The 25,845-nt window shown below is 32.6% G+C and overlaps 1 protein-coding gene, 1 long non-coding RNA gene and 1 pseudogene across 10 annotated transcripts; all 3 read left to right on the forward strand.

Annotated features, from left to right (window-relative positions):
• The first annotated feature begins 10,975 nt into the window (after positions 1-10,975).
• Positions 10,976-14,485, forward strand: LOC127746754 (uncharacterized). Of its 9 annotated transcripts, none has more exons than XR_008008438.1 (9): positions 10,976-11,332; positions 11,435-11,616; positions 11,740-11,788; positions 12,215-12,307; positions 12,502-12,654; positions 12,769-12,828; positions 12,983-13,054; positions 13,339-13,397; positions 14,382-14,485. It is a non-coding gene; the product is annotated as an uncharacterized LOC127746754 (long non-coding RNA). The 9 variants fall into 9 exon arrangements; XR_008008434.1 differs by lacking the exon at positions 14,382-14,485 and adding an exon at positions 13,841-14,328; XR_008008436.1 differs by having other exon boundaries at positions 12,983-13,397.
• A 3,661-nt stretch (positions 14,486-18,146) lies between these two features.
• On the forward strand, positions 18,147-19,873 carry LOC107483287 (stilbene synthase 1-like; annotated as a pseudogene).
• Positions 19,874-23,985: 4,112 nt separating this feature from the next.
• LOC107483284 (putative stilbene synthase 2) lies at positions 23,986-25,599 on the forward strand. Its single transcript, XM_016103916.3, has 2 exons — positions 23,986-24,266; positions 24,590-25,599. The coding sequence occupies exons 1-2, from the start codon at positions 24,089-24,091 to the stop codon at positions 25,579-25,581; spliced, it is 1,170 nt and encodes a 389-aa protein (XP_015959402.1). The 5' UTR covers positions 23,986-24,088; the 3' UTR covers positions 25,582-25,599.
• The last annotated feature ends 246 nt before the right edge of the window (positions 25,600-25,845 follow it).

Genomic DNA, 25,845 nt, shown 5'->3' on the forward strand with positions numbered 1-25,845 from the left:
GGGAAATCGGCTAAGGTATGGTCTCGGTTTCCCGTATCTAATATGTAATGTGGTAGGAAATACTTAGGCTAGAGGCCCTAAAATAGGCATTGAATGGTTGATGTTGTTGAATGATTGAGATATATGATGTGATCATATATGTGATGATGATTATTGATGCCTTGGTGGTATGATGTATGAGGAATATGCATGTTGTGATATATGCTTGATGATTGGTTATGGTTGAATTGTGGGTTGAACCATGTTGATGGTGAGTATGATATTGATTGTGTACAATGATGATTTATTGGAATTGGTGTTGTTGAGAATTGGCATGAGTAAGAATATATGATATGTCAATATATTTGAGTTTGAGCCACTTGGGTGAAGTGGGTTAAAATGATGAGATAGTGATGTTGTAAATTGTGGTAATGTGTCAATGTGTGAGTTGAGGAGGCTTGATGTTGAATTTGATATATTTAGATTGATTTCAAAGAAAAGGGATGAAATTGGCATGTGTTGATTGATTTTGAAAAGAGTTGAAAATGGCTTGTTTTGAAAATGGCATATTGTGGTTTTGTATGAAAATATGGTTTTTGGGCATACTTTAGTGGGACATAACTTGGACTACAGATCTCCGTTTTGTACCAAATCTATTTAGAAATGAAATTGGATCCGGGAAGTCCATGCCGTTCGAAGAACGGGTGAAAAATAATTTAAAATGAGGAAGTTATGTCCGTTGGAAGATTGGGGTTTAAATCTGTGAATTCTGCAGCTTTTAACTTAGAAAGTTTTTAGCAGAATAACACCTTGCGCGTAGGCGCACTTGGCGCGTAAGCGCCGATCTTTCAGAAAGCGCCATCCACACGTGCGCGTGATGTGCGCGGGCGCGCCGATTGTGATGCACCCAATGCCCAGCCATTTTCCAGAGAGTTATGCCAGAACTGTGCCAGTGTTGTGCCTGGGGCACGAGAACACCCACGCGTACGCGTGGTTGACGCGTACGCGTCGATTGGCAAATTTTTAATCCACGCGTTAGCGTGCATGACGCTTGCACGTCGATGAGTTTTTGAGGCCATCCACGCGTGCGCGTGGAGTGCACGTACGCGTAGCCCTGTTTTCATCCCAAAGTTGATTTTTGAGTTTTAAAAGCCAAATCTCATACTTCTAAGCCTCCGATCTCACCATTCTTGTCTTAAATCATTATGATATGCCTAGCTATTAGAAAAGGGCTAGTGAATGTGGTAACTTGCGAGTGAAGCAAGGGAAAAATGAATGATCAATGAGGATCAAAGATGGTGGAAGTGAGGGAATGCTGTGAATTATATATCAATGAGGATCAATGTGGTAATTTGTGTTTTTGTTGTTTAGGTGCTAATCATTAGTGAGGGAATGCTGTGAATTATATATCATTTTAGGTGAGAGGATATTGATCAAGAACAGACATATGTACTTAACAAAAGAGATATTAAAAGAGAACCCCAACATTTGCGCATACAAGGCACTATCCTTGGATGCAAGGGGAAGACATGATGATCAGGGAGGTACCAAGGTTGGAAAAGAGGCTGCAACCAAGGTCATCAAGGAATGGGGCCAGCCAACGTGTAAAGATCACGCATTTGATCTTCTATACCACCAGCGGCATTGTGTTGCCTGGCGTTGATTATGAACTCATCCTACTCTTAGTGCTCGACCCATGCGTCAAGAGGTACATGATGTACCACCAAGGTTGCTTTGCTGGCGGCACTGTCCTTCGCTTGGCTAAGGACTTGGCTGAAAACAACAAAGATGCTCATGTGCTTATCGTTTGTTCTGAGAATACCGCAGTCACTTTCTGTGGTCCTAGTAAGACAGACATGGATAGTCTTGTAGGGTAAGCATTGTTTGCTGATGGAGCTGCTGCGATTATCATTGGTTCTGATCCTGTGCCAGAAGTTGAGAAGCCTATCTTTGAGCTTATTTCAACTGATCAAAAACTTATCCCTGACAACCATGGAGTCATTAGTGGTCTCCTTTGTGAAGTTGGACTTACATTCTATCTTAATAAAAGTGTTCCTGATATTATTTCGTAAAATATTAACGATGCGCTCAATAAAGTTTTTGATCCATTAGGTATATCTGATTATAACTTAATATTTTGGATTACACATCTTGGTGGACGTGCAATTCTGGACGAGGTTGAACGGAAGGTGAATTTGAAACCAAAAAAAATGTAAGCTACTAGATATGTGCTTAGCAATTATGGTAACATGTCAAGTGCATGTGTGTTCTTCATCATAGATTTGATGAGGAAAAAATCTCTTAAAAAAAGACTTAAAACTACTAGTGAAGAATTTGATTGGGGTGTGTTTTTAGATTTGGTCCTAGTTTCACTATTGAAACCGTTGTTTTTCGCAATATAGGCATATAATGCTATGCACTTCTACGCATACGATTGTGGTACCTTCTAATAATTTTTTTTTCTCAAGAATAAGGCCCTGATGTCCTATATATATACGCATGATTAGATGAGTGAAATTTTTGACAAAGACGTCTGAAGTTATTTCTTTATGCTAAGATTCAATATCAAAGTTTGTACCTGTTAATAAAAAATATATCAAATTCTTTTTCGATTGAGCAACATGACACATTTCAATATTTGGGTTGCAATTTCATCTTAAAACAACTATAAACACCTTTGTACGAGGTTCCATATAAATAAAGTCAAAAAGTATTATGTATGATAGTACAAGTCTTGAGAATATTATGTTTGTAGTTTTTTAAATTATCGTGTGTGTGAAGTATCTCAAATAATTATATACGAAGATTTTATAATTTTTTTTGTGAATATGCTTTCTTTTGATCATTAAAGGACAGATTTTAGATTTAATTTTAGTATATTATAAAAATATTATCTTTATTTAAAAATGATATTATTATTTCTTTTAAACCGTTACTTTTTTTCATTAAATACACTTTTAAAGTGTGACTAAATAAATATCTTTATAAAAAAATATTTTTAACATCTTTATTAGGGTAGATATCTTATATATAATATAATGTTACTTTCTTGTCTAAATTTTAATCTGTTATTGTACAAACTTGAATATAATAAAATTAATTATATAGAAAAAAGAATACTCATGTCATATATATTGTGTTAACGCTGTAGCAAATACGAAATAAAATTCAATTTCATATATACTATTCTGTATTGTTCTAGTCATAGCTTGTGTTACACACATTAAAGTAGCATATATAGTAGTTTAAATATATTCATTATCAGGTTATCTGGTTTTATACCTCTACAAGCAGAATACGTTTCAAAAGTAGCGGCATTTTTTGCAACTGCCGGTATCTACTACTTTTGAAATTGAATTTAAATTATTAGATTTTAATTCAATTAAACAACTCTAATTCAAAAAGGGTATTTTAGTTTTGATATTAGAGTAAATAGGCATTTTTGACTATGAAAGATTCAGATACTGACATTTTTACTCATGAAAGATGGAAATTAAAGTTATACCCATGAAAAATGGGCTTTTGCAAACAAAATTATTCGAACCCTAAAAAATTAAATAAAATTCCTAAACTACCTTCTAATATAACTTAACTCTAATATCTAATTTTACTCCATACCACCACTCCCCCAATCCCAAAACCTACCACCAAACCCTGTCTTTGCCTCCAAAAACCTTGAACTTGTTGCACTCCTTGAAGCACCGGAACATCTCCAGCGGCATCCTCCATACCTCTTCCCATTCCATCGTTGTCAAATCAAGCCGCAAAACCAAGATCGTCGAGCATGGCGCATTAGGCGAAAAATGACAATTTTAATCCCCAACCATAATCACCGTCACGCGACCTCCATTAGCCACATAGTGGTATTTTTTCTTAGTTGGTCTTTCAATTGGTGAGAAAGAGCTTTGAGGCAAGGTGGTTCCGGCGGCCGTGGCAGCGGAAAAGAGCTGAAGCGCTTGGGAACCCCAAATCAGGGGAGGATTATGAAGAATAGGGCGAAGGAGAAAACGAGGCCAATGGTGAAGAAATTGGAAAAGATGAAATCTTTGAGCTGTGTTCTTTTTCTTTGTTTTCTGGATATATTTGATTTTGGAACAAAACAAAAAATGACTTTTCACTTGCACACAATGTTAGACACTCCTTCATCCTTTCTTTTTCATCTTTTCTGGTTGCTAGTTTCAAGAGACATTTATAGCCGAAGAAAACTAACTGGTCTTTCTCTCATATACACAGTTATGAGGCTTTGTGTATGATTTAAAATATGATGAAGTACTTGAATTTAGCAGAACAGAGGCACTTGGCATCTGTCGATGGTAAATTTTGTGGAATATTTACCTGATGTGAATGAATCAAAGAGGTTTGGACTTTGGAGCTGCATTTCATGGTGGAATAGTGTTCACTTTCCCTTGGGAGCAATGTAACACTTTCACAACCAGAATGTCACACTTCCGACTGCGCCACTCTAATAACGAAGATATCATGGCGACCTTTATATATAAATAATAATAATAAGTAAGAGCCTTTACCTGAAAACCGTGTCGACTTTTCTTTGAAAAACCAAAAAATATTTTTCAATCTATACGTACATACACACATTCGTATCATCATACAACACTATTACATTCACAAGAATAACTTATATAAGTAACATACAAATATTACATATATGTATAATTACAACTCCTATCCCTCTTTATAAATATAATAACAATGAAGAGGGAGAACAATAACTAAATACAAAATTAATCTTTAAAATAAACTACTGCACGTCCAGTGCTCAGGAAGCTTTTCAAAGACTTCCTCGTCCATCCTAAAAAATATAGGGCTGTAGGGAGTGAGAACCTAACCACAGGTCCTCCGTAGGAGAAGGGAATGACGCAAACTTAATATAAATAAATGCACCTGGTCAACTTACATCTCAGAAAAAATTATCTTTAAGAAAGCTTGCATTCTTTAGTATTTTATTTTCAAAACATTTTCACTTAGCTATATGCCATTGCTTTATCTCTTTCTAAAAACAAAGCATACAATATATATAAATACTTTCAAATAATCTTATCTTATACAATTTTATATCCAAGAGTTGGACGGTCTTATGTGATTTCAACATAGCAAAGTAACTCTTTTGATTCTCTTAGTTAAGGGCCAAAATACACCTACAGATTTTCTACCCAATAGACTACCATCACTCATTCTTATCCATCCGACACATAAACCAGAGTCTCAGGACAATACGAGTTCAATCCGCCTCAACCTCCATCACCTCTGTACACCAGTAAACACAACCAAGTCAAACAATTCAATCACACAAAAGCAAACACATATAAAACATGTATCACATAGCACATAATCAAATAAATCACATAAACATAACATAACAACAAAATGCACACCCAAACAAATCAAACAAATACATATGATGCATGCCTATCCAAGTACAAGCCATCAGGTCACGTGTCAATTGGTTACCTGCACTCGACAACATTCCTGAAATAGGTGTTACATATATTGCCGTCACTATCTCAGAAAACATTCCTTCCATGAGCGTTACATATCACCATTTTCACTGAGCCGTACTCATAGTCTCAAGTGGGTGTTACATATCGCCGTCTCCACTGAGCCTCAGACACAATATCTCAGGTGAGTGTTACGTATCACCATCCTCACGAGATTGTACTCAATAATAATAATCACGCAAGTGGGACAAAATCTTCGTCCTTGCTAATCAACAATCACACTTCAATCATAATCACGCAAGTGGGACAATGCCTCTGTCCTTGCCAATTCAGTCATCCACCATAGTAAAATTCATCACTTTACCAATCATATCATCAATGACATAATCATCCATCATGAATCATAATCGCTAGTACATATCTTAATCATATTTTCATCATAAGCCTCATATAAATCTCACTTTTGTCATAAGCCTTGAATCAAACATGATTTCTCATCATTACTCTCATAATAAACATAATCGTTATCATGATCATCAACTCTACTCTGCACATTTTAATATTCACCGGGTTTAGACTTAGGCCGTTACATATGGCTTGTGGGTATGAAGCATCTAATAAGATACCCTAGACTCGAGGTCAAGGTTTCAACCAACTCAAGTACAATATAATCATTTATAAGTATTTATATATCATCTCATTCTTTAATTATTTACTTTATGGGCTAACAAGCCAAACTTTCATGAGTCTCAAGTTCATTTTAAAGTACACCCAAGATCCTCAACCCGTATCTCATAATTCTTAGGAATCACAACTTAATTACGTATCTCCCAATTATCTCTTTTTCCTTCAACTCTATTATTTAGCTCCATTAATACTATCTCATATTCACACTTCCTAAACTCGAACTCGTTAGTTGATAAAAATAATTTACCTTATAAATCTTTATTTGATTAATCAAATCTCCTTTCAAGTTAACATTAATCACTTTTTTACTCTTTTCATTTTCAATCAAAATCAAATAAGTTAAATCACAAATCAATTTCAGAAATTAACCAAAACCATAAAAAATTCAATTTTCTTTAACCAAGTTATCAAACTAACTTCATTTTTATTTTAAGTTTAAAACTCTGCTAAAGAGACTTAAAATCACCCCATCCTTTTAATCAAAATCTTAATTGTAACATCATAATCGTTTATTCTTAAAACAATTACTTTCATTGCTTTAAATTTGCTAAAGAGCCCAAAATAAAATTCTTTAATCAGAATTAATAAAATAAAACTCATTTTGTTTAACCAAGTTCCCAAAACTAATTTTTTCAAGTTTAAAACTTTTCTAAAAGACTCAACAATCATTTTATTCTTAAATAATCATTTTTATTACTTTAAATTTCACTAAATCATCTCAAAACATAATTCTTTTCATAATTAATCAAACCAAAATAAGTTAATTCTTCAATCCACTTTTATTATTTTAGATTTCACTAAAACTCCAAAAACATAATTCTTTAGTTTGAAGTAGTCAAGTTTAACATCAAAACAAAATCTCTAGTGTTTGTGACAATAGTATCGGTTTCCATTATTCTTAATGTTCAATTTCATTCAAACACTTATAAAATTTTCTACAGAACCTCCCCTAAAACTTGGACGTTTCCACTCATTAAGGGTTCTACCTGAATCCAATCACTCTGAAATCCTTCTCAATCATTTCAAACACCTAACCATTTTCAACATGAATATTCTTGACTTGTTATCTTTAATTATTTTTAAGTTATTAAATTTTCACACATTAGATCAGCAAACAAGTTATTCAAGTCCTAATCCACCCACCAAAAGGCTTCAAGTATTGTTACTAATTAGTTTTATTATTAGAGTATTAAACCCCTTTTTAATTCATTTCCAGTTTCATTGTAAACAAATCTTAAATTATAAAAATCGAATCAATCAAGCTTTAATAGAGATAATTGGGCCATAAAATGCTCATAAACTCAAATGCACGTATTTTCTAAACTTTTGAAACATTCTAAATTTGTTAAAAACAAACAACTCCTACCTCGATTAGTCGAAACCCAACAACACAGCAACAACATAAATGTGACAACGCAGCAGTACTAACAGTTCCGATGACTCCCTGCAGCATCGCAGCGACAGCGATACCTTAAAATATTTAACAAACTATAACAAATCACTAACGGTGAGGATTCTGAAATAAGAAAACTTACTGTAAATAAGGAGGAACGACGTAACAGAACAACAATAGCTTTGGCGGTGCTCACGGCGACAACTACGCCATTTCCGGTAACTAGAATCACGGTGTGGCTTGCAGCAACGGCGAACCACTCCAGTTCCAATGGCCTCCTTCCACAACAATAGTGGCACAGCAGCAGCGACAACTCCGAGCAGCTTTTGCAGTAGCACAACAGCTCGATGGTAGTGCAACAGCTCAGTGGCAATACAAGTAGCCCCTCCTTCCTCTTTGGCCGTCTTGTTCTCTTTATCTCTCTCTATCTCGTTCGACGACGATGGCGGAGGCCAGGGTTCGGTGGCAACGGCTTCTTCGACGGTGGCGACAATCATCCCTCCATCTCTCTCTCTCTCTCTCTCTCTCTCTCTCTCTCTCTCTCACGTGCGACAGCGATGGTGGTGGCAACACCAAGCCCTGATGATGCTGTCTCCCTCTCCTCTCTCCCCTTTTCTATCATTCACGTGTGTGTGTGGGAATGGGAGTAACGACGCTGAGTGTGGGTGAGGAGTAAGGGTAAGTGTGTTAGGGTTAGAGTTTTTGAATTATGAGGGTAAGGATAAGAATTTTAATAAAATTAGAGGGTGGAGTAGTAATTTAAAACCAAATATAATTATCTTTAAGAATACTATTTAATTATTAATTTACAAATTATTTTTAAATAATGAATGTTGTAGAAGGCTTAGAAAAGGGGGGTTGAATCTATGCCTTTCTTTAATGTTACTGAAATAACCATTTAAAACAAATTTTTAATTCTGATTCTGTTTGAACTCAGCAATGAAAAATTTATGAGACACTTTATTTTTGTCTCATGAATATCAGAAAGCAGAACAGAGCAGAGAAGAGAAAAGTTGACACCATCATATATTCTGGTTCAATTGCCTTGTGCAACGCAACTTACATCCAGTCTCCACCACAACAGTGGTGGAATTTCCACTATAGTTAAAGTATTACATAAACCAATTCCATAGGATTAACAAAATCCTTTCACACTCAAGTTCTAACCTAACTTGACATTGGCTATGCTAATACCTAACTCTTCACTCTTAGTGCTCACCCAACTAAGAAAGGGGTACCTCACTAGTACAAGATACAAGACACTGACTTACCTAAAGAAATCTGAAATAACTCTAGACTTTTCTCTCAAGTGTATCACTCAGCCTCTTTCCACTTATTGGCTTTTACTTGAGCTCTCTCAATATGCCTTTTCACTCAAGAAATTACAGAAAGATAAACATTGAAAAGTAAATTACAATCTGTAAAACATGAAGGAGATTGACTCTTCAACATTCTCTTTGCTATGTGATAAACCATATTTGCTAGCCTCTGATTTAGTTCTTCATTCTGGCGGAATGCTCCTTTTGCTAGAAAACAATGTCCAGTTAGATGAACTTCTTCAGAGAGCTCTTCTCAGAACATACACCTCAAGAACACTTTTTTTAATCTCTCCTTAGCTTCTGAATGAACAAAAACTTCTTTGATCTCCTTGCATGTTGCTGGGCTGCTCTCCTTAGGTCAACTTCTTGAGCTTTGTGCTTCACCAACCCACCATCTTACTTTTTTCCATTAATCCTCAAAATAGAAACTTTGGTTCTGACCTTCTCTTGTTGACCGAAAGCCATAGGAAAGCAGAAACAGATATTCTCAATGGTAAACCCAGATCTTGGCCATTGAAAAGCTACTTGGTTCCCAAGACTCATTTATGACCGTAGATGCACAACAGTGGGAGCAGAGATCATCTTTCCCATGTATCTCAGAATGGATAGGCAGAACGTTGAAGATGAAGAGAAGAAAATGAGATGCATGTAGAAGGAAATAAAGTCACCTTTAACCTTTGCCTTAGCTTGATTTGGTTTGATTTTGTTGATTTGACCTCGGCCTTTTTTGCCTAACCTTCTCTTTCTTTCTTCTTCTTTGAATACCTTAGGAACTAAGCATTCTCTCTTACTTCTATGATTTCTGACTGAGACAGGAAAAAGTGAACGTTGCTATGAAAGAAGCAACTTGGATAGATTTGCTTGCTAACGGGTTTGGATCGGATATCTATTAAGCAACCTGTTTGATTTCTTTGGCTTTGTTTCTTTTTGGGCTTCGTATCAGCCCACCAGCATGATTTCATTTGTTTTATATTTGGCTGCTATAATAATAATATTTGGCCTGCAACACTCAACCAAAAACAATTAAAGCTAATTGGGTAATTAGCTCAATAATTTAATGTTTGTCACCATCATATATGTTAGTTAATTTCTTAACTCAACAAATAAGTACTGTAATTTTTAAAATAGAGATAAATAAATTAATTTTTTATTCTTAAAATTACATTCAAAATATCAATATTTAAGTTAAATTAACAAATCATCATTATTTTTCAATTGCTAAACTTTAAATTTTGAATATGAAAATTATCCTATTAATATAAAAATCTCTAAGTAATAATTACTTTAAACTCAAATTACTATAATTCAGGTTTTAAATATCTTAAATAAAAGAATTTCTGAAAACAAAATCTTGAATAAATATAATAAATTATAAATAATTTATTATTTAACTTTCAAAAACTTGGGATGTTATAATCAATGTGAAGTTCATGTACAAAGATATAATGTTAAAACCTTAAGTATCCAATTATGTTATTGATGACCATGGTGGTGATGATGACGACGGTAGTGATAATGGTAGTTGAGGATGAAAAATGGGGGTAGGGTTTGGAATTGAAAAAGTAGTGACGTGGAGTAAAATTAGAGGTTTGAGTTAGGTTATATTAGAGGATAGTTTGGAGATTTTATTTAATTTTTTAAAATTCGGATAATTTTGTCTGCAAAAGCCCATCTTTCATGGGTATAACTTTAATTTCCATTCTTCATGGATAAAAATATTAGCATCCGAATCTTTCATGATCAGAAATGACTATTTACTCCTTGATATTAGGATAAATTATCAAAATGGTATTCAAAAAGTAATTTCATTAACAAAAAGAATCTAAAAAGTAGTTACAAAAAACACACAAGAGTTTGAAAGAACTAAAAGCATGACAAAAAATATGTATGTGATGAAAATCACAAAAATATCTATTTTTAATAAATGACAAACGAATTTTATATTTAAAAAAAATACTTATATATTTGATCTAAATTTTTGTAAGAATATTTGGATAAGTAATGCATAAAAAAATCAAAGCAAAATTTGATTACAGGACTTCTTTTACAGTCTTTTAAATTTATTTTTTCAGTTTTTTGTAAAATTTTTATTTCGAGTAGCAAAATCATCAAATTTTGAGGATGGAAATGTTCGAGTCACTACAACAGATACGGAGAATTGCGGTAGGAACTTGGCTGCTGTTTATAAACCCGCCGCAAATTGGCAGGATAGCGATGGTTGGTGTAGCGGTTTGACAACTGCACCAAAAATAAATAGCATAGCGGCGGTGACACGTTCCAATGGCTGGAAAGCAAGACAATGAACGTGAAATTAACATAGCACGTTCATAGAATCCTTTTTTCACACAAAGTTAATTGTGAAGGGGCACAAACCAATTCTCTGGGAATCCTCCCCGCCGTGGTGCTCCCCTCTATCAATTTCAGTAGTCTCCTCCTTCTCATTGCTGTGTCCATCACTGAGCCGCTCCTCCTCCCTCTAACAGTGGTCAGAAACTTAGGTTTGCTAAGCCCTTTTTTCAATTTGGTTGAGTTTTCTTTTTGGTTTCACTTTTCAATTTGGCTCAGATTGATCTTGTTCTTCTTGATTTGGGTATATACAGTCAAGAATCAGATTCATAGTTTGTTATCTTCCTCACGCGAACACAAAAGGGGTAGAGGCGCGAAACACACCTCCGCACACAAATCCTTGCCGCCGTTCTTTTCTGCCCGTCAGTACCAGCTGCATTGCGCTTCCCGTTGTCGGTGGGTCCATCACCGATCAGCTTCTTCGTTTAGATTACTGGTATGTACAAAACCCCTTTTTCTGTTTTGTTCTATTTTCCTTTTGAATTTAGAATTCAAATTGGTCTACATTATTCCTTTTCTTCTTGATTTGGTATCAATTTACTGTTTTGTTTTGTGTTAGTGATCTTACTCATACCTGGCCTCCATGTGGTAGCTTTTCTTCTTCCCAGGTTTGCCTAATTGAATTGCTTTTAGTAATTCCACATAGTTATTGGACGAAACAAGTTTATTTTATTTCCATGGTGTCATTTTCCATTTCATCCTTGGTGGTATATTTAGGAGATTTGTTTATGAAACTTTATTTACCTTCATCCTGTTTAATATGGCTATGCAGCCTACATCTATTCATAATATATATTTTCAAGTTTAATTACATGTAAAACCACATTAGTTGAAAGGGTTTATTCCTTTCACCAAAGCTGGTTATGAGACTTTAAAAAAATTTGTAGTGTTTAGGATTTGAACATTTGTGTACGCTTGATATTTTTGTATTCCCCCCTTTTGATGAGCATGGAGTTATATGAGATATTATATTTTGATACGTGTATTCCATGATGAAAACTTAAGTCTTTATTTATCTTTCCACCATGTAAAAGAATTTGGATGCAGATCTTGAAGGCAAGACAGATCTCAAGATTCGTGCTTTAGAGGTTGTGGAAAAACTTAGAACTAAAAGAGCAGACAAGCAGGTCAGTTATTAGTTATCACCCTTGAATGCTAAGATCCATGTGTCGTTGTCAGTGTTGTAAACTCTGGATCATTGTTTGACCTTTTTTCTGTTGTTGTTTTTCATTTGTCATTAAACTATTAAGATAGTTGTCTTATCACTATTTTAGAGGAACATACTAACAATTCTTTTGACTTTCTAACAATTTCCAAACAGTTCATGCTCCTATTAGATGCCTTTAACAAAGACAGGGCATCTTTACCTCAACCTCTACCAAATCCACCTCATTTGGCTCCATTCCTGTTGTTGTTCCTGTCCCTCGAACACAAGAGATGATAAATGAGAAGTTGAAGAAAGCCGAGGACCTTGGTAAGCCATTGATCTGATATTCTTTAGCTCATTGGAAGACTGAGGAGAGATGCCCTCTTTAAGGAAAAAGCCCTTTAATTTATATTCAATATATAAGTTTGGATTAATGAACAGGCGATCAAGGACAGGTTGATGAGGAGCAAAAAGCATTGGAAGAAGCCGAAGCACTTGAAGGTCCTTCACTTTTTATAATATGGTTTTGTTTGTCTTGCTATTGAAATCATTTTGGGTACTGCTTGCTTATTTAAATCGAAGAGTTCATATATACTTGCTGTGATTTTTTCTTGTTAATTTTGATTTGTGTGTTAACAATCTGATTTTATGTCAGCTTCCGGCAAAGCAGGAGCCTGTAGTGGATAATTCAAATTCTTCAAAATATACAGCTACTGATGTGCGGATTGTAAGTAGATTTCCTTTGTTCTATAACTTTAGTGAGATAATATGCACTCATATTTCGATTACATTTCAAATGATGCATCAAAATAAATGAAATGTGTAATGTCAAGTCTTTTTCCATATTCTTGCATCCAACCATTTCATTGCAACTTGTGCCTTTTTGAGAGCAAAATACACATGTATGCTGGCACTCATGAGCATTTTTCCTTTTTTTGGTCGGTGTGAATGGCTTTCCTTATATTATATCAATTGATTCTTATGTTTTCTTATTCATATATAACTACTCAGACTAGATAGAAGCTACACGTGTGTGACATATGTGGAGCATTTTTTAGTGTATATGACAGGTAACAACTGATCCTGTGCAATACATCTTTTTACCCATCTTTAAGTTTTGATGGAGTTAGAATTTGGGGTTTCAAGTGCTTCAGCTTTGCCTTAAAATTTCTTGCCACTTCAACTAAATCCATGAATGAATTGCTTAATGTTTCTTTTTATCTTTTTTTAAGAAAAACATAAAAGAAAACTCCATCTTCCAAATAAAGAAAGTGTGAAAGTTCATCCTTATCTTTAATTGAGGATTGAGTATACATATAGTTGTACATCTATTATAAATTCAGGAAGAAAGCCAAGGGCCGCAAGGAATGAAAGGCACCTATTTTTGTTGGTAAAATTTAATATTAAGATTGTAAGAAGTAGGAGAGTAAAGAAAGTGAGGAAACAGATGCCTCAAAGACTTATTTGGTGTTTCTCTCAGTACTTACTTTTCTATTTGTCTACACTTTTGTAGTCAGTGAGATTTCTTCAACAAGATAGTATGCTAGTACCACTTTCTTATCGATTCACTTGTGTGAAAATTCAATAAGTAACCAAAAGGCTTGCCACAAGAATCCATGATAGATCATAAGATGGCATTACGGAAGAAGTGAAGATTTATGTTGATGCAAATATGTTGAAATAGCGAGATATGCTCTTTTTTAACTTTGTTCATGCACGTTTGGGCATTCAAGTTTCTCAATATATTCTTCTCTTGGCCATGGCACAAGGGATCTCACAGGGCTCTTTCTCCTTTTTATGTTTTATTTTAATGTTTTTTTAAAGGGAGGGAGATTAGGAAAAGAATATCAAATGATACAAGGGAGTGGAGGAAAAGAGATCCTCAGAACTTATTTTTTGTGCCATGGCATCTTCCTCTCTTTATGTTAGCCAATGAAATTTAAATGTGTAGAGCTTACTTTTTGCTCCTTATTAATGTACAGTGAAATTACTCATTTTAAATGCATTGTCTTCTTAGTCTTATAGTGTGATATGATTTCCTCTTGTACATTCAGGAAGAACTTTATGAGCTTATATTGCGGACTATTTCATAGGGCTCGTTGATGCATTATGCAGACTATCTCATAGCAATTAATAGCCATTAAAGTGTGCTACTGACCTGAATATTTTCATGATAGAGATATCTGTATTTTTTGAGTGTCACTTTTTGTTTACTTTGCTTGAATGTTAACTCATTGTATACTCAATCAGCTTCCCGAAGTTTTATTTATAAAACAAAAACCCACCCAAATCTGCGACGGTTTTAAAACTGCTGCTGATTTTTTTAAAATTCACTGACCAAAATAGCGGCGGTTTTGCAACCGTCGCAAAATCAATTATTTAATTTGCAGCGGTTGTGCTAGCGGTTTTTTAAAACCGTCACAAAATCAAATCTCCACCTCTTAATAGGCGACGCTTGTGGAACCGTTAGAATTTCGTTTCGCGGCAGTTAAAAACCGCTGCAAATCCCTAAAAGAACCGCCGTTATTCAGCGCGTCTCTTGTAGTATAGTATATATTTGTCGTTCATATCTTTTAATATATTTTAACAATATAAATTTTTAAATATTGTTTCGGTACGTGATTTTTCCTTAAAATTAATCCTAAATGGGGTAATTTAGTTTCTTTAAAATAAAATTCAATTTTTTATTTTATTGTCTTTTACAATTAATCTTGAAAGAGGTATTTTAGTTTTTTTTCCTAAAATTAACCAAATTTGTATTTTAGACTTTTTATAATCAAATTTAAATTTCTAATGTCTAGTACAATTAAAAAAATTCTAATTCTAAGAGAAAATTTTCATATTTTCAAAATTAAGTTACATTGTATTTTAGTCTTTTTAAAGTTAAATTTAAATTTATATTGTATAATACAAATTAAATCACTTTAATCTAAAAGAGTATTTTTCTAATAATTAATCTTGAAAAAGTATTTTGCTTTTTTAAAATCAACAAAAAAAAACAATTTATCTTTAATAATTAAATTTTAATTTTGGATACAGAATGAGAGAGAGAGAGAGAGAGAGAGAGAGAAGGACAACATAATAATATTTATATAGTTGCATCGCCAATGAATGAAGAACATGATAACGACATATGCCTCTTACTATATACTATACATACACTAGAGGATGTATAATGTATTATTGCATGCTGATGTGAACATAAATAGTGAAATATCTAAAAAAATGTGATCTGTTTTGCCGAACGTTTTATATGCCAATATCAATATGGTTGCAGCCATGTTATTACATTCATCTATCCTTGATGATGCAAATCAAAAACTGCATAATAGGATGTTACGGTGTGTTTCATCTACCTTTTCATTTTCAATATTTTTATTTTTAAAATTTATAAAAAATAATAAAAGTAATAAAATATTTAACTTTAACTTTTTATAAAATTTAAAAAATAAAAGATACAAAAAAATAAATAAAGAACACAAATCAAATGTAGCTTTAGTGTTTTTCTTTTCTTAAATATACCATAATACATACAATTGGCATAAAATGTTATTATATTGTTTAAAAGTAATGCACAATTAAATGAATCCTGCCTGTGCACATTGTCAAAAAACCAATTCTTTAAATTATATAAAATAATATTGTCAACTATAATATCATTTAATTTGGTCAAGCAAGACTAATTAATTAATTAAGACCAGCAGACTCATATATGGTGGTAGACTCCATTGTGTCATCCACCAAACTCTTCACAAATACACCCAGTCAAACTACATCATGCATGTTTAATTTGAATATATAATGAAATCACTTATAAATATATACAATACGTATCACTAATTATGATAATATATACAATAACATTTTTGCTTCAAAGAGATTTTAACATGACATGGATATAATGATACCAGTAAAGATTTAATGATTGTTATCATGTGAAAATATATTATTTTGACCATTAGATAATAGATTATAGAGTTTGATTTTATTTGAAGTAAAAGTGTTATCTTTATTTAAAGTGTTACAAAATAAATAAGTTACACTTTTTAAACAAAGATCATCATGAGAAAATGTTCTTGGCATCTTCATGGGAGTAGTTGCCAATTAAGTAACTACGGAGTCTAAAATATTAAAAAGGTCAAATTACATATTTTTGCTTGTAGAGGTCTGTGTTTATGGGTTTGGCCAGATCAGGTTTAATTAGCCCTGACGTTATTTTTAAAAAGTCACTAGATCTATTTTAGTTTGATTAGAAAGTGACAAAAAATAAATCGAATTAAACTGAATTGACTCGAAACAAAATTAATATACACGAATTTGTAAATTTTATATATTAAAATAATAAAAATTTAATTTTAAAAATTAAATTTGTTAAATATTATATTATATTTATATTAAAATAAATTATTTTAAAATAAATACAATATCATATAATATAATAAATATTAATTGAAGTATAAAAGTATAATATGAAATTATTAATTTTATTCTAAAATATATAGTAAGATAGCTTGAATCATAACTCGAACTCGACCAAAAAATAACGATAGATAAAAATAATAAATTTAAATTAAATCCAATAAAATATGTCTTGAATTCAAGCCAAATTTTAAACTTTATCAAGTCTTGAACACTCCTATTTACTTGTACTCTTCCACCCATACTATACTTAGTATAGTAAGGACAAATTTAACTAGAAAATGTGTCACTAAATTTCCTTTTCATTTCACATGTGATATCTAGCAATTCTAAACTTGTGCAAAAAACCTTAGAATGAGATATAATACCACCAAAATAATTACTGTAAAGTGTTTGCTTCCTCCATGGCTTCTTGGACCTCATCAATAATATTGTCTCCCTCCATACATAAGAATTGAACCTCTCTAATAGAGTATTTTTAGAATATTACTTTTAATTTTTAAGAAGTGTATCAATTTAAAATTAAAATTTTATTAATAAAATAAAATTGATATCACTTTAGTAATGCGGTATTATCTTAATAGAAAATCGATAAAATTTTATCATCACTCATATAATTATGTTAATAAAATAATTAAAAAATATAAAATTCTAATTAAATTGAAATTAAGCATTAGAAAAACAAATTTTATTTTCAATTTTAAATCACTATTTATAATAAATGATTCTATAAATGTTCAAAATGAAAATAAAATGGAAACTAATATTAGAGATGTTTTAAGTGAATATCAGGTTAATGGCCATTATAGATATAGTGTAATTCGTTTTTTATTTATTAAATTAAATATATATCGTAATTAACAAATTTGGAATTAGTTAAGCTAGTAACGTCACGTTATCACAAAGAAATCTTAGAAAGTATAAATTTATTTTAATAAAAAATTATATATTAAAAGATATTTTAAGAATAAAAATTTGTTATATAATAAAAAATAGATAACAAATAATAAATAATTAAAAGCATAAATAATGTATAATAATTTATTTAAAAATAAAAATAGAAGATGGTAATAATAAATTTCTCTAACAAATCACTTGACTAATAGAGTCACATGTCCCCTAACATTATTGGTCAAGAATTGCAGCGGGGACATTATTGCTGACCAGGAACATTATTCGGAGTCTACTATACTATATGATTGAGAACATCGTCTTTGAAGTTAACTAAATAATTAAATAATAATCATTGTCATTTATTTTGTCACTATCATCACTACACTTTTAAGTTGAGCACGTTTTCTATATATCCAATATTGACCATTTAATTCCACAAATGCCCCGACTCTCATGCATATAAATATCCCCTCTCCCTGCCCAAGTCTTCATCAAATCAAAATACCTTTCTTATTCCAAACAACATATCTAAGCTTTTCTTTCCCAAAAAACACAGCTAAGAAAAGATGGTGTCTGTGAGTGAAATTCGTAAGGTTCAAAGGGCAGAAGGCCCTGCAACTGTATTGGCGATTGGAACAGCAAATCCATCGAACTGTATTGATCAGAGTACATATGCAGATTATTATTTTAGAGTAACCAATAGCGAACACATGATTGATCTCAAAAAGAAATTTCAGCGCATCTGTATGTATTTTTATTAAACATTCTATATTTGTTTTATTTAATATTTATCATAGTAAAATTCATTCTTTTATTTTTATATTAATTAATATGCAATAATTTAACATATTATACAACATATCATATTTGCTGCTTAATAAATAATAACTATATAATATTATTTCTATAATTATAAATTTATATAAACTATATATTCAAATGGTATTTAAAGATTTAAGTCACTACAAAATAACTCAAGAATAACATTATTACTATATATATCATTTTCTAAAACTTTATCAAAGGTAATGATGGATGTGAATTATACATTTTTATTTCAGGTGAGAGAACACAGATCAAGAACAGACATATGTACTTAACAGAAGAGATACTGAAAGAGAACCCTAACATGTGCGCATACAAGGCACCGTCATTGGATGCAAGAGAAGATATGATGATTAGGGAGGTACCAAGGGTTGGAAAAGAGGCTGCAACTAAGGCCATTAAGGAATGGGGTCAGCCAATGTCTAAGATTACACATTTGATCTACCACCAGCGGCGTTGCGTTGCCTGGCGTTGATTACGAACTCATCGTACTCTTAGGACTCGACCCAAGCGTCAAGAGGTACATGATGTACCACCAAGGCTGCTTCGCTGGCGGCACTGTCCTTCGTTTGGCTAAAGACTTGGCTGAAAACAACAAAGATGCTCGTGTTCTTATTGTTTGTTCTGAAAATACTTCAGTCACTTTCCGTGGTCCTAGTGAGACAGACATGGATAGTCTTGTAGGGCAAGCATTGTTTGCCGATGGAGCTGCTGCCATTATCATTGGTTCTGATCCTGTTCCAGAGGTTGAGAATCCTCTCTTTGAGATTGTTTCAACTGATCAACAACTTGTCCCTAACAGCCATGGAGCCATCGGTGGTCTCCTTCGTGAAGTCGGACTTACATTCTATCTTAACAAGAGTGTTCCTGATATTATTTCCCAAAATATCAACGACGCACTCAGTAAAGCTTTTGATCCATTGGGTATATCTGATTATAACTCAATATTTTGGATTGCACACCCTGGTGGACGTGCAATTCTGGACCAGGTTGAACAGAAGGTAAACTTGAAGCCGGAGAAGATGAAAGCCACCAGAGATGTGCTTAGCAATTATGGCAACATGTCAAGTGCATGTGTGTTTTTCATCATGGATTTGATGAGGAAGAAGTCCCTTGAAGGAGGGCTTAAAACCACTGGAGAAGGACTTGATTGGGGTGTTCTTTTTGGTTTTGGTCCTGGTCTCACTATTGAAACAGTTGTTCTCCGTAGCATAGCCATATGATGTAGTTAATTATATATCTCTACGTATATATGTTATTTTTTAATAATTTTCTTTTGCTCCAAAATAAGATCCTGAAAACATAGACAATGATGTCTAAAGTTATTTTTTTATGCAAAAATTCAATGTCAAAGTTTGTAACTGTTAGTAAAGTATAATTCAAATTCTTTTTGATTGATTGAGCAGCATGACACATAACAATATTTGGGTTGCAATTTTATGTGAGAACAACTATAAACACCTTTGTATGAGTTCCCATTTAACAGATCTTGAATAATTCGAATATTAAAATAATAAAAAATACATGTTTTTTATTAATAGATATAGATGAAAATAAAAGATATTATTGAAATAAAAATAAAAATTTATGTACAAATTAAACTCCAATCATTATTATATACAATGGTGGTGGTAAGTTTCAGTCACTACAATATTTTTTGCTTTAATTCACGTTTTAAAATTGTAACTATAGGTATAAAAAAACTAGAACGTTTGATTTATACTCACTGTTTTGAGTAAAAGTCACAGTTTTTCAACCGTGACTAATATATTTAGTCACGACTTCTGAGAAAAGGTCACAATCCTTTTCTTACAAAGTGAAAAACATCATTTTTTATTTATAGTCCCATTTCACAACTGTGACCTTAGTCATGTCATAGTTACAATTTTTAATCGTTACATTATCCATTTTATAATCATAGCTTTTAACTGTGACCATAATCTTTTTATTGTCAAAGTTTTTAACTGTGACCTTAACTTTACTCTATAGTCATAATTTTTAATTGTGACATTAGACTATTTTATAGTTATGGTTAAAAACAGTGCTATTTGGTCTTTTTTTTCTTTAAAATATGATGACTATGATCGCAATTTATAAACGTGACATTTAAGTTTTTTTTTATTGTCAAAAGAAAAGCCAAATATTTTTTTTCTCAACTATCCTACAAAATGTATCAAATAAGTTTAATAAAAGGCGCAAATCTGACTTGATAAATTGTATTTTCATATATGTAATACAAATATAAATTTACAGTAAAATTTAGATTAGACACCAAATAAATAGGTCTCAAATTATACAAGTTTAGTTACATTATATTATCACAATGTTTATAAGAAAAACCTATAAAAAAATCCCAATGATACCAAAATATTACAATTAAGTAATAACAGCAAGATATAACCCAGAATTTATTCAAGGTGGGATAAGTACTATTTTAGTCTTTAAGATTTGAGGTTAAAGTCAAAATTTTCTTAATTTTTTTTGGTCAAAATAGTCTCCAACGTGACATTTAGTATTAAAATTATCCGTTTTAACACAATAACAATACCTTTTGTCAGCATCACCACACCAATGCCTCTTTCTCCATGGTCACCACTCACCACCACTAACAATACCACATTTCAAATCTTTCAAATTCAATAACAACAAGAAAAAAAATTCTCCTTCAAATTTAACAACAACAACAAAGAAGACAGAGAGCCTAACTTCAAAAAATATTGAACCCTAATTTAAAATCATTGAAGATCCTAATTTAAAATCCTTGAACCCTAACTTTAAAAATTAGAAACCTGAATCCTAATTTGCATGGTAGTAGTGGCACTAAATGCGGACGATGATGATATTGCACAGAAAAGCTACGACTACAAGGTGTCATAGAGGCGGTGGCAAGAGACAACAGAGAGGTGCGAGCAAGGAGAGGATGGGAGGTACGGGGCAGTGTTGCCGGAATGCGAGGAGAGTCACTGGTGGTGTGGCAAGGGAGAAGACAGAAAGCCAAACTGCATCACCGGAACAGTATTGTGACTGGGGAGAAGACGGAGAGTCAAATCGCATTGAGAGAATTGATGGAAGAGAGTCAGAAGGAAACTAAAAGTAACATATATATCATGCAAATAATATAAATTATTCTAATAAGAACAAACTAGGTTAATTTCTTGTCTTATCTTATATTATAGTATGCTTTTTACGTGCAAAGCCACCTTTTTATTGATGATGATAATGAGGAGTTTTTTCGGGAGACTTTCAAGTATAGGACAAGTAAGTGATTTAGTAAAATGATGTCGGATATCTGTGAGGGTATGGATACAACCCACAAATGGCTAATTCCTGCTTATAAAAAGGTGTTGGAAAGGTATTGGAAAATAGATGAGAAATGAAAAAATATAAGAAAAAAAGCAAAGGAAAATTGAGCGTCACTCTTAGGTGGTTCTGTCCATTGCGGTGGTTTTATTCCACTGAGTTCAACTATAGAGAGAATGGTAACATAATTTAAGTGACTTTAGATCTTATTTAATAGACATTTATTTATGTAAAATTTTTCTTATTTTGTGTTTTATGTAAAATAAAAGAAACGGTTAGACCGTACACCAACCGACGAGGAAGTTTTCTAGAAAATCCACAGATTTAAAAGTGGCAAGCGCTCTCAAGACACTCATGTGAGATACACTATAAATAATAAATAATTAATTAATTAAAGTTAGGAAACTGTTACTGGAATAAACCAGTTAAGAAACTGTTACATAAGAAGACATGACGGTGTCGTTTAGTCGATAGCTACCATTCTAATTCTAGTGCACAAGAAGAAGAAGGATTTAGGGATAGATATCCTTTGTAGTAATTTTTTTATTCGTTGTTTTAAAGTAGGGGAATAGATCTCATAGAGAGGGCAAGTAAAATACAAAAGAGAAAGAGTGGGAGAGACAAAAATTCGTCGGTAATTTGTGTAGAAGAATTATCAATAGAAAAAATCTGTCGGTAAGTAATTTTCGACGAAATTTTTACAGAGGGACAAAATCCGTTGGTAATTTTGTCGGTAACTAAAAATTTGACTGTAATAAAGATCAAATCTGTCTGTAAATCTATCTATAATAAGCAATTTTCTAATTGTGTATGATAATTTAATTAAAGCTAAAAATGTTAGAGTGAGTTTTGGATTCAATGACTATGATATTAAGAAAAATATTATTGTATGGTCTTTAATTTCCATGACATTGTCCTTAATATTATGCTAAATTCAATCTATTCTTGGGATATTTGAGATGGTATATATATTGACGAGTATCTGTGATTCCACAGTTTTACAAGTTTATAAGTTGTGAAGTGCACTATTTTTTACGAAAGGGTTTTGTTAGGTAGACAATGATTTTTGTAAACAATAATGTGAATAATGGGTTTTAAAATTGATCCAATAAAGTAAAAAAAAAAACACTCCATTCCTAAATTACCTCTTAAACCATAACATTAAGATAACTATCTGCATACCTAGTAAATTGAACATCCAGCCATTGTTAACTGCGCATGAGTAAATCGAATCAAAAGAAATAACCATCCAATTAAAAATAAAGAACATAATCATCTGTATATTTATTGAATTGAACATTCGACATATCCATTATTCACATTATTTAGTATTCTCATTTCTACGTATACTTTTTTTTATGAAAATATCTTTTCCATGGGTAAAATGACGAGAGAGTGACTATAGTAATAAAAATTCTAGTAGTATAAAATAATATAGTCAATTATATTATTATTTTATTTGTTCAAGCAAGACTACTAATTAACTAAAGACCAGACTCATATATGGTGGTAGACTCCAGTGTCATCCACCAAACTCCTCGCACACCCAGTCAAACACATCGGCTTTCAATATTGAAATTTAATAAAATCACCTTAATTATAAACATACTATAAGTACACTATTAGTTAATAAATCACACACATATTTTTGCTTCGAAGATAGTTAATTTCAACGTGACATTGATATAATGCATGGATTAATAAGCACGTGTGCCCAACTACCTACTGGATGCACTTATTCATACTTTAGACATATGTAATGTAAATAAATAGAGCCGCCAGACATTAAATAAAAGATTTCTATAATATGATTGGATGGATACATGAGATAAAAGAGGAAATTAAAAGAAATAACAAATACTATATTGTACCAACCACAAAAAATGGACCCATACATCAATCACTAAAGACGAAAAGATCTCTAAACAAATATGCCGCCAATCTGGTCCGCCATCCACAGAATATCATGAATTAAATAACACTAAAACTACACAATATATGTAACATGATACATGCACAGTCAATCAATCAAAGTGAAAGCAAAACAATTAAACAACCAATAAGTCAGAATACTTCGTTTTTGAAGTTAACTAATTAAATAATAATCATTGTCACCATTACGACACTTTGAGTTAGCACGTTTTCTATGTAACTTCCAATTCCCCCATTTAATTCCACATATGCCCCTGGCATACTCATGCATATAAATATTCCCCTTCTCCCTGCCTAAGTCTTCACCAAAATACAAAGCACATAGCTAAAGTTTGCTCTCCCAAAGAACATAGCTAAGCTTTGTTGTCCCAAAGAACACAGCTAGGAAAAGATGGTGGCTGTTAGTGAGATCCGCACGGCTCAAAGGGCAGAAGGCCCCGCAACTGTATTGGCAATTGGCACAGCAAATCCACCAAACTGTGTTGATCAGAGTACATATGCAGATTATTATTTTAGAGTCACCAACAGTGAGCATATGACCGATCTTAAGAAGAAGTTTCAGCGCATTTGTATGTATTTTTATTAATTAAGTGTTTTAGTTTTATTTTATTTAATATTTATCAAAAAAATTTATCTTTTTACTTTTATATTACTTAAAACAGAAAAATAACATATTATACAATATATTATATTCACTGTTTGACATTAATTATAATAATAACTATATAACATTATTTCTATAATTATAAATTTATATAAACTATATATTCAAATGGTATTTAAAGATTTAAGTCACTACAAAAATAACTCAAGAATAACATTATTACTATATATCATTTTCTAAACTTTATCAAAGGTAATGATGGATGTGAATTATACATTTTTATTTCAGGTGAGAGAACACAGATCAAGAACAGACATATGTACTTAACAGAAGAGATACTGAAAGAAAATCCTAACATGTGCGCATACAAGGCACCGTCGTTGGATGCAAGAGAAGACATGATGATCAGGGAGGTACCAAGGGTTGGAAAAGAGGCTGCAACCAAGGCCATCAAGGAATGGGGCCAGCCAATGTCCAAGATCACACATTTGATCTTCTGCACCACCAGCGGTGTTGCGTTGCCTGGCGTTGATTACGAACTCATCGTACTCTTAGGGCTCGACCCAAGCGTCAAGAGGTACATGATGTACCACCAAGGCTGCTTCGCTGGCGGCACTGTCCTTCGTTTGGCTAAGGACTTGGCTGAAAACAACAAGGATGCTCGTGTGCTTATTGTTTGTTCTGAAAATACTTCAGTCACTTTTCGTGGCCCTAGTGAGACAGACATGGATAGTCTTGTAGGGCAAGCATTGTTTGCCGATGGAGCTGCTGCGATTATCATTGGTTCTGATCCTATTCCGGAGGTTGAGAATCCTCTCTTTGAGATTGTTTCAACTGATCAACAACTTGTCCCTAACAGCCATGGAGCTATTGGTGGTCTCCTTCGTGAAGTTGGACTTACATTCTATCTTAACAAGAGTGTTCCAGATATTATTTCACAAAACATCAATGATGCACTCAGTAAAGCTTTTGATCCACTAGGTATATCTGATTATAACTCAATATTTTGGATTGCACACCCTGGTGGGCGTGCAATTTTGGACCAGGTTGAACAGAAGGTGAACTTGAAGCCAGAAAAGATGAAAGCCACTAGAGATGTGCTTAGTAATTATGGTAACATGTCAAGTGCATGTGTGTTCTTCATTATGGATTTGATGAGGAAGAAGTCCCTTGAAAGAGGACTTAAAACTACCGGAGAAGGACTTGATTGGGGTGTGCTTTTTGGCTTTGGTCCTGGTCTTACTATTGAAACTGTCGTTCTCCGCAGCGTGGCCATATAATACACTTAATTCTGCATATATGCGATTGTGTTATTTTTTAATAATTTTTTTGCTCTAAAATAAGGTCCTGAATGGCTCATATATTATTAGATGAGTAAAAAATTAGAAAAAGATGTCTAAAGTTAATTCTGTATGCAAAGATCTAATATCAAAGTTTGTAATTGTTAGTGAAAAATATATCAAATTCTTTTCCATTGAGCAGCATAACACATGCCATTATTGATTGGGTTGTAATTTAAGTCTGATTGCACTGTGCACAACATT

The sequence above is a fragment of the Arachis duranensis genome, chromosome 4 (assembly GCF_000817695.3).
Source record: "Arachis duranensis cultivar V14167 chromosome 4, aradu.V14167.gnm2.J7QH, whole genome shotgun sequence".
In the NCBI taxonomy this organism is placed as follows: Eukaryota; Viridiplantae; Streptophyta; class Magnoliopsida; order Fabales; family Fabaceae; genus Arachis; species Arachis duranensis.

Coding starts and splice junctions, on each gene's coding strand:
- LOC107483284 (XM_016103916.3), top strand. CDS start 24,089: ATGGTGGCTGTTAGTGAGATCCGCACGGCTCAAAGGGCAGAAGGCCCC. Junction 24,267..24,589: donor GAAGAAGTTTCAGCGCATTT/GTATGTATTTTT, acceptor TTTTTATTTCAG/GTGAGAGAACACAGATCAAG.